The sequence below is a fragment of the Priapulus caudatus genome, unplaced genomic scaffold, assembly GCF_000485595.1.
Source record: "Priapulus caudatus unplaced genomic scaffold, Priapulus_caudatus-5.0.1 Scaffold188, whole genome shotgun sequence".
NCBI lineage: Eukaryota > Metazoa > Priapulida > Priapulimorpha > Priapulimorphida > Priapulidae > Priapulus > Priapulus caudatus.
The window spans coordinates 237,209-247,054 of record NW_014577249.1 but is presented as its reverse complement, the minus strand read 5'-3'; the positions used below and the strand labels follow the sequence as shown (position 1 = coordinate 247,054).

At 48.6% G+C, this 9,846-nt stretch overlaps 1 protein-coding gene across 1 annotated transcript in view; it reads left to right on the top strand.

Moving 5' to 3' along the window:
• LOC106806970 (rapamycin-insensitive companion of mTOR-like) overlaps positions 1 to 9,819 on the top strand; it is a 17,674-nt gene extending 7,855 nt beyond the window's left edge. The window contains exons 9-15 of the mRNA XM_014809158.1: positions 2,605 to 2,787; positions 3,585 to 3,735; positions 4,135 to 4,222; positions 4,684 to 4,845; positions 5,476 to 5,679; positions 8,431 to 8,554; positions 9,059 to 9,819. Coding sequence (XP_014664644.1) covers positions 2,605 to 2,787; positions 3,585 to 3,735; positions 4,135 to 4,222; positions 4,684 to 4,845; positions 5,476 to 5,679; positions 8,431 to 8,554; positions 9,059 to 9,269 — 1,123 coding nt within the window. The 3' untranslated portion in view covers positions 9,270 to 9,819. The remainder of the gene's footprint in view (positions 1 to 2,604; positions 2,788 to 3,584; positions 3,736 to 4,134; positions 4,223 to 4,683; positions 4,846 to 5,475; positions 5,680 to 8,430; positions 8,555 to 9,058) is intronic.
• Positions 9,820 to 9,846: the final 27 nt, after the last annotated feature.

The window sequence follows — 9,846 nt, the reverse complement described above, 5'->3', positions numbered from 1 at the left end:
GGTATCAATTTGCTGCAGTGGACAGCGCTGGCGGCGGCGGCGGCACGTTGCACGTGGGGGCCTAGCACGCCCGGTCTGCCAGCGATGTCGTACACTCACGTATACACAGCCGAAAGCTCGGCCGGGCAAACCAGCGAGCGGACGGAGCATGAAGGTAAGCCACTAGCTGAGAGATTGTGAGGTGAACACTAGCGAGAGGTTGTGAAGGTAAGCCGCTATGCTTAGAGCTGAAGGCGTAACTGGAGAAGGTAACTATATGTGAATGGCTAACTCATATAGAAGTGGTAACACATGTTGAAGGGTAACTGAGAGGTAACAATGTGAAAGGCGTTAACTGAGAGGTAACAATTATGGCTGAAGGGTACTGAGAGGTAACAATGTGAAGGGTAACTTTCTATATAAGAGGTAACACCATTGTGAAGGTAACTGAGACGGTAACATTGTGAGGGTAACTTCTATATAAGAGGGTAAACACCATGTGAAGGGTAACATGAGAGGTAACATCTGAAGGGTAACTATATATAACAGGTAACACCATGTGAAGGGTAAACTGAGAGGTAACAATGTGAGGGTAACTCTATATAAGAGGGTAAACCACCAATGTCGAGTTCGATTCGCTAATTGGCGAAGTTATATTAGGTAATTTGGCGGTGCCAATAGTTTTTAAGCTCCTGAAATAAGGACAATTAATAATATCCTTGTAAATGTACAAGGCATATTATTACAGTAACACCGTGTGAAGGGGTAATTCTATGTGAAAAGGAAAACGACGTGAAAATTAAAACTACATGAAAGGTAAAACTACCGGAGAGGTGAACAACGATGAGAGGTGAACCTACATGAGAATGTGAACATTACATGAGTAGAGTGAACCTACATGAGAGCTGTGAACATGTACGTGAGCAGGAACATACGTGAGAGTGAAACCTACAATGGCAGAGTTGAAACATACATGAGAGTGCCTGTGAACATACCATAGAGAGTGAACATACATGAGAGCCGTGAACCGTACATAGGAGGTGAAGCATACGGTGAGAGTGTGAACCTACATAGAGAGAAGTCAACTGAACATACATGAGCAGGTGAATCATACTATGAGCAGGTGAAACATACATGGCAGCGTGAACATACTATTGAGAGTGTTTGAACCTACAATGAGAGGTGAACCTACGATGAGAGCTTACGTAAGAACGATACAATGAGAGCGTGAAACATATGTGAAGAGGTAACGATACATGAGAGGTGAACATACATGAGAGAGTGAACATACATGGAGGTGAACCGAATTGAGGAAACGGGTGAACATACATGAGGAGGTGAACCTACATGAGAGAGGTGAACCTATGTGAGGTGAACAACAATGACGAGTCGTGAACATATTGTGAGGGCGTGAACATAGGTAGATTAAGTATCTTGGACAGAAAATCGTAGACAGTACATCAATTATATTCTCGATTTCACACGTGATTTAAAAAATAATAATTCCTAATCCGCACTACAGGGAAGGATGCCAACAAACGGCGCGTGTCAACAGCAGCAACGGCCCGCGGCACTTTGCGACAGAGCAGCGTTGACAGCGCCATCTATATTGATCACACGGCTCTCTTGAACAAAAAAACCGCTTCATGTGATACGGATCTCGGCCTGGCGACGACCTGGTTGACTCTCAGTGCCGCCACCTGCAGCAACGGTGGCCGCCCCTCAGGAAGCCGTGCCGCTTCGGTGCGTCGGGACAGCTGCCGGCGGGCTGGGGGGATACAAGCTCGAGGCGTGCTTCGTCGACGGCGTTGGGCGTTAGTTCCAGCGACGTCTGTGCCGGATGCTCGTTTCCCTTCGGCGTGCGCCGACCGGCGCGGTGATCGACCCGTGGGAGCGGTTACCAGATTGGCACCGCCGCTCTGTCCTGGGACTGACTGGCGCGCACGGGGCGCTGCTTAGACGTGAGGCCGCAGGACCGCACCGCGCCAACTCGTCCTCCGAAGTACCGGTCAATAAGAAGGCGCTTGAAGTCGTGTGACTGACAGGATGTCTTACAGCTCCGACAACACCTGACAGCTACGTTCACGCTGACGGTGTTGAGTGCGGTGCTGCGTGCGCAGTGCCGACGTCCGTGCCGTCGTGCGCGCCGTCGGTGCCGTGATGTGTGCATGGTCTTTGTGTTAGCATGATCAGGGTTTCTTATACATGAGAGGTACAGTGAACGCACCCCGGTATGTCAAATTTAACCATCGCCATTGTCTGAATACATGTCGGTTGTTAATCAATTTTACATTCAGATTTTTACAATTTTCTATGCGAGACCCCAGAACCCCTTCCACGAGAGGCGGACCCCACCTTCTCCTCTCTCCCCCCGTGTTCCGCTCTGTCAGCGTCCACATGAGTGCCTACGGCACGTCTGTTAATCCATCTGTATGCGACAAGATTTTTTGCGGGATGCACTCGGCTATGCTGTGTACACTCTGTATCACAGCTGCATTCGTGTGCTTGCAGTTTGCGCGATGCACTCGCTGTGTACTCTCTGTATCGTGGCTGCACTCAGCGAGTCGTGCACTTCGTTCTATAGTCGGTTCGGCCTGGCACTTGGCTGCACTCGTGTGCTTGCAGTTCGCGGGATGCGCTTGGCTACGCTGTGCTGCGCAACCTGCAGCGACATCGCACGAGCAGCCAGACGTCGGACATGACCCCCGCGGCCGCGATGGACGCCGGTCACCACCAGTCCTCCATGTCCGTGCTTGACCTCGTACAGGCGAAGACACGCAGCCTGGACACGTCCACGTCCGTCGCCAGGTACGATCCCTGCTGCCACCACGTAGTAACAGCAGAAGGAGTAAGAAAGAGTAGCAGAAAGAGTAAGAGTAACAGTAACAATAACAGTAGCAGAAAAAGTAAGAGTAACAGTAACAACTAGACAGAGTGCACTCACGGAGAGTGCATACCTCCGCCAACGACATACGCCATACGACTCACGAACACACGAATAACCAACGATATACGCCAGCGTACTGACATGTACACGCTGGCTTGCTGACTCGCTGGCTCGCTGGGTGATATCGATCGACCGCCAACAACATATGCCGCGGCTTGCTGACTCGCTGGCTGGCTGGCTAATATCGATCGCGCGCACACATGAACGCACTAACGCACGAACACACGAGAGCCAAAACATAACCTCCTCCAACTTCGTTGGGCGGAGGTAATAACAGTAGCAGAAAGAGTAAGAGTAACGGTGAGAGCCTAGACACCTCCACGTCTGTCGCCAGGTACGATCGACGCCGCCACCATGCAGTAACGGCAACAATAACAGTAACAGTAGCAGTAGCAATAACAGTAGCTGTAACAGCAGCAGTAACAGTAGCAGTAGCAGTAATAGTAGCAGTAACGTGACAGTTGCCTGTGTACTTTGTAATTTTTCCAGGGGATGGCCGACTAGGTGACCGTATGGTCTTTTCGTCATCCTTTCGCTGTATTGATTATTATTCGCTTTGTTAAAATTCTTGTACTTGCTAATATTGAATGAAACTGTTATATCTTATATCTTATATCTTATATAGTTGCCGTACACGTCTCCCTCTGTCTCCTTGCAGCATCAGGAAGCTGAGCATCTCTTCTATGCCGGAGCAGGTTGCCATTCTCTCTCGCAGCTCCTCCTCCGCAATCAAGGCTCAGCTAGAGCCCTCTGGTGGACCGGAGTATATCGGACTGTGCGTGCCAGTTGACGTGGGAGTCATCTTTCACGTAAGCTACCACCTACTCTAGTTTATACCACACACACGCATCTTATATGGGCTCGGTTGAATGCTTGCTACATGTACAGACGTAGTTAAATTGCAGTGGTAAGTGCAATTGGGTAAAAGTGGTTGTAAAAGTTTGGGTTCAAGATTACTTTCTACCTTGTTTGATTGGGTGTTACCTTGGGGGTTAGCTTCTAATGCATATATTTTTACAAACTTTAATAACCAATGTCATTTTTGGGCACTATATTTTCATCTAATAAACCGGAAAAAAAATTAAGAAATTAAGGCACGCCAGAGATTTATGGGATGTCACAAATAAGCTTTAGCTTTGAAGGCATGTCAGACCCTGATGCCAAGCTCAGCTGATCAGATGTGCTGATAATTCTAATGATTTGAGCAGGATGAGGAAGAGGATAACTTAATGAGGTCGTTCTCCACGTCTTTCACACAGTCATTGTTATCCGACGACGCAAGCTTGCACGAAGCTGGTAAGCAGTACTCATACCACTACTTACATTTACATTTACAAGTACATTACACTGCATTGACTGTGTTATGTGTTTACTGCGTTATGTTTTTCTTTCTTGTCACACTATGCTGTGTTGTTTCTGCCAGATGTGCACTACCAGTGGCATCACTTCCATTCTATAATGCATCGCCATATTATAGCGTTTTTCCAATTATGATTTTATGCTATGCAGTGTTGCCTTCACTGATTTAGTATCGATCTGCGACATGAATTTTTCCACATATCTTGTGTTATGCTACCCGATATTTTCTCTGCATGCTTCTACTGCACACTCCTATTCCATATTCCTACTCCTGCTATCAGGAGTGCATCATAATTAATGCATCTAGATTATACACTCCTGCTGCTATGTGTGTCAGGTGTCATACTTCTGTCTACGCTGTGGAATCTTTGCAGTAAGTCGACAAAACTTTTCTCTAGATTTTGCACGACAGTTTTCCAAGGCGGGCAGCGAGGCATCGACCAGCGATGGGCTAGAGTACCACACTAGCGCCACCTGTCTGGGATGTCTAAAGATCTACCGGCGCCACGGGTCGTTGGTCGTCACGAGAGATTCGTTTATCAACAGGAAGGTGGATAGAGGTACGTTGTTGATAGGCACAGGCTGTTGGTGCACCTGCATCGACACACCCTGGTGCTCACTCATAGCTTCTAGTTGACGATAATATTTTAATGAGAAGGTAAAATCTGGTGTTAAATAGTGGGAACAGGGGGTTACACACAGGTGCACACACATGCACAAACATGGATGCATACATGTGTGCACGCGCACGCACATGCATGCATACACGTCGTGTGCATGCGCACGCACGCACATGCACAAACATGCATGCATACATGTGTACACGCACATGCATGCATACATGTGTACACGCACATGCATGCACACGCGCAAACATGCATGCATACATGTATGCCCACAAACAGTTATGGAAGGCCATTACCGCCTATTTGAATCGCGCTTAAAATTTATTTTAAGCTCGATTGAATTCCAGCCAATTAGAACAGTGGTTTTTAATCGCGATTAAAATACATTTTAAGCGCGATTAAAATAGGTAGGTTTTGGCGATAATGGCCTTCCATAAACAGTCGCATGCACTTGCGCATGCATGCACACACATTTTATATGCTAGTCCTATAAGTACACCGTGAGTTCACCGTAAATACACCATGATGTTTACGATCATTCACGACGCGAACGATCTTCGACAGAGACGGCAGAGTTCCTGGACCTGCCCATGGCAGCTGACCTCGCGGAAGACGCTGCAGATGCTGACCAACAGATGACAGCTTCGTCCAAGGACCAGCTAGACGTTCCGCAGGCGGGCTCCCGTAGTCATGGCAACAGCAGCGTCACGGTCAGCATTGAGGTTGTGACCCCCAGGAGCTGTGCTAGCCTTGAGAGCTCGGATTCCGGTAATGGCAACCAGTTTCGATAATGTGTAGTGTAGTAATAGTAAAGTGTAATGTGTGGTAATCGACGTAGTAGAGGAGCGTAGTAATGGGAAGGGTGTGTAATCGCCTATCTATGTTTGGTAGAGCTAGCCTGTAGGAATTTAAGCTGATGGACTTATTATCCTCTGCAAGAGTATGATGGCGGTGGGCATAGGTGATTCTGGTAATGCGCTGTAGTAGTAGTAAATCATTAAATAAGTTCATTCGGTTGGTAGACTAACAGACTAATATATATGACAGGGTTAATTGTCACTCAACCGTGAAGATTGGAAACGTACCGCTTACGTTTCGCTTCCTGCCAGGAGGCTTTCTCAAAGCTAACTGATGATTGTCAGTTTTGACCACCAGATGGTGTGGTGGTCAATAGCTTAGTCCACACGTGACTAAGCCTGTATCCCCCCTCGTTCCGGTTGATGTTTGGGGTTTTGCGGATCCAGGTGGCCTCCTTAATCCAACGCCTGATTTTGATTGGCTCGCGATCGATGATCTTCGAATTCTCCCAATTGATTGTATGATTGTCTTTCGCTACGTGGTCCGTGATCGCGGATTTGGACTGTCCGTCCTTACGACCACATACTTCAAATTCAGAGACCAAATATACAACCAGAAGTTCGGAGCAGCCATGGGTAGCCCTGTCTCGCCTATCGTTGCCAATCTTTACATGGAATGGCTTGAAACAAAAGCCATTGAGACAGCACCGTATGATCTCAAACCTAAATTGTGGCTACGTTATGTAGATGACACATTGGAAATTATCAAGTCTGGTACAGTACAACAATGGACAGAACACCTCAACAGCATGTCAGCATCGACAGTACCAACAACATCAAATTCATGTACGAAGAAGAACTCGATCAACAAATTCTGTTTCTCGACACACTCATCCATAAACAAGAAAATGGTTCACTAAAACTGACGGTGTATAGGAAAAAGACCCACACGGACCAGTACTTAAACTTCAACTCACACCACACAGTCAACCACAAACTGTCAGTGGTATGGACGCTACTTGATCGTAGGGACAAGATCATAACGGAGAGTGAGGACCGGGAAGCTGAAGTGCGCCACATCAAGAACGCACTAGGAAAATGCGGCTACCCCAATTGGACACTCGAAAAAGTGTCCAAGGAGAAGAACACATCACGGGAAAAAACAACATCCCAAAAGAAAACCTCCACGGAGAAACTGAAGGCGAAGATTGTCCTACCCTATGTCAGAGGCGTCACGGACGTAGTTCAACAGCACCTAAAAAATGCAGGTGTGGCTTCAACATTTAGACTGTTTGAGACCCTAAAACGGCTTTTGGTACACCCTAAGGACAGAAGAGATATGCACAACATTACGGACTGTGTCTACAAGATACCGTGTGCAATGTGTGGAAAAAGTTACTTTGGAGAAACCGGCCGAAAATTTGAAACCCGCCTTAAAGAACACAAAAAGGACGTAGACACCGTAACAACACCCAAATCATTCACACGGGCTCAACGAAAACAGTCGGCTACCGAAATCACCAAATCCGCAATCACGGACCACGTAGCGAAGGACAATCACACCATCGATTGGGAGAACTCGAAGATCATCGATCGTGAGCCAATCAAAATCAGGCGTTGGATTAAGGAGGCCATCTGGATCCGCAAGACCCCGAACATCAATCGGGACGAGGGGGATACAGGCTTAGTCACATGTGGACTAAGCTATTGACCACCACACCATCTGGTGGTTAAAACTGACAATCATCAGTTAGCTTTGAGAAAGCCTCCTGACAGGAGGCGAAAACGTAAGCGGAACGTTTCCAATCTTCACGGTTGAGTAACAATTAACCCTGTTATATATAGTAGTAGTAAAGTGAATTGTGTAGTAATCGCACATGTTTTTGGCCATCAGACACCAACACATCACACTCACACTTGCACACATCACACTTACACGTGCACACATCACACTTACACGTGCACACATTACACTCACACTTACACGTGCACACATCACACTTACACGTGCACACATCACACTCACACCGTGCCACACATCAACACTCACACGTGCACACATCACAATTAGCACGGCTGCACACATTCAGCACTTCACACTTGCACACATTCACACTCACACTTAGCACACATTCAGCACTCACACTTGCACACACCACACTCACACTGGCCACCCACATCACACTTACACCGTGCACACACACATCAACACGTGCACACATCACAACTTTACACGTGCACAACATCACACTTACCCACGTACACACATCAACACTCACACGTGCACACACGACACTCAGCACGTGCACACAATCACACTCACACGTGCCACAAACAGCACTCACACATGCACACAAATTCACACTACAGCGTGCAGCACATTCACGACTCACACGTGCACACACATCTCTTACACGTGCATCACATCACACTCACGTGCACACACACACTCCACACGTGACACATCAACCACTCACACGTGGCACACTCACCACTCACAACGGCGCACACATCACACTTACACGTGCACACATCACACTCACACGTGCACACATCACACTCACACGTGCACACATCACACTCACACGTGCACACGTACATGCTCGCACAGACACTCAACATCGCTATCTAACGTTTCACTAAGATTAATCTGTAACACCCTTCGGTAGCGCCCTCCAGTGTCCAGCCTCGTCACGTCGCCCCGCATCGTTTCTCGTTGCAGGCATGCGTCGCATGACGGTGGACAGCCACGAGGGCCGGGTCGCCATCCGTCGCGAGGTCCTCAAGTACATCGTCAACATGAGCAGCTCGGTTGCGGTCAAGTCGGCCGAGCAAGGACTGCTGACGTACGTATACGCGCGGCGCGCGAGAACTGTGATCGCGTGTGCTGTGTGAGCGCGCGTGGGTCCGCCATCGTTCTAGTATATAGACTGACATGCGTACGTGCGACGCACGAGCATGCGTCTGCCATGCGACTTTTGTTTTCAGCATGCTCACAACCACATGTTAAACTGATCGTAACGAACTGCAGTTGAAAAATTAACTGGTGCATTCTCATCTCAGGGCAGTTTACCCGAATAACAGTGGTTTAGTTCACCGGTCAATATACTCCATAATGAACTAGTGCGTTCTCATCTGAGGGGCAGTTTACCCGAATAACAGCGGTTTAGTTCACCGGTCAATCTACTCCCTGCTTGGGAAGCAACTTGCTGACAAAACGAACCACTTGTCAAGTTGGCTCGGTTAGAACCGTCAAAGTACTCAGCGCGTGCGTGACCGTCATCACGTGTTGTCTGTCCTTCTCTCGTTGCGGCGCGTGTATAATGCTGTCTACCCATCTTTCGTTGCAGGCTGAAGCAGCGATTCCCGCCCGCCTTCCAGGACCTGTGTCTGTACTCGGAGCTGGCGCACTTGCTCGCGACATGCCGCTTCCGGCTGAGCGCGCGTCGGTTCCTGCAGGAGCTCTTCCAGGACGCGACGTTCGCCGAACTCTACGATGATCCGCGCGCGCTGCTGGCCATCGACGACGACGAGCTGCCCAGCACCGCCGAGGAGACGTAGCGCCCTCTGCTGGATGCTGCAGTCACACTATGCTGGTCACCATGGAGAAGATGCAGCATCAGCTAATGCTGTTGATGCTTGTGCTGTGGCAGCAATGCCCCCTGCTAGCTCAATTCATAGCCTCTGCCATGCACCATCGAGGAAACGTAACATTAGCTACTGTACAGCCTTAGCTGCAGGACTGCATACTCCTGGATGCAGTGACGTCTACTGCAGGCTGCAGTTATGTTTCTCTCGCGTAGGTTGGTTGTACTAATTTCACGTGAGCGGCCAAAACTGTGCCACGGGTTTTCGCAAGTGCGCTGTAATCGCAAGCTTTTAAAATCTTACTCGCTGGAGTTTTGCAGAGAACCATGTTCAGCGTTGCGGTGGGTGTCTTTTCTAATGGAATTGACCTCCACTTGCTCCTGTGCGTGTGTGGTGGTGGTGGGTACGTGCATATTCTCACATGCATCATGTGCATCGCTGTTTTGATGTGTATGTGCTCGTGTATACATGCATGTTTGTGTGTGTGTGTGTGTGTGTGTGTGCGTGTGCGTGTGCGTGTGCGTGTGCGTGTGCGTGTGCGTGTGCGTGT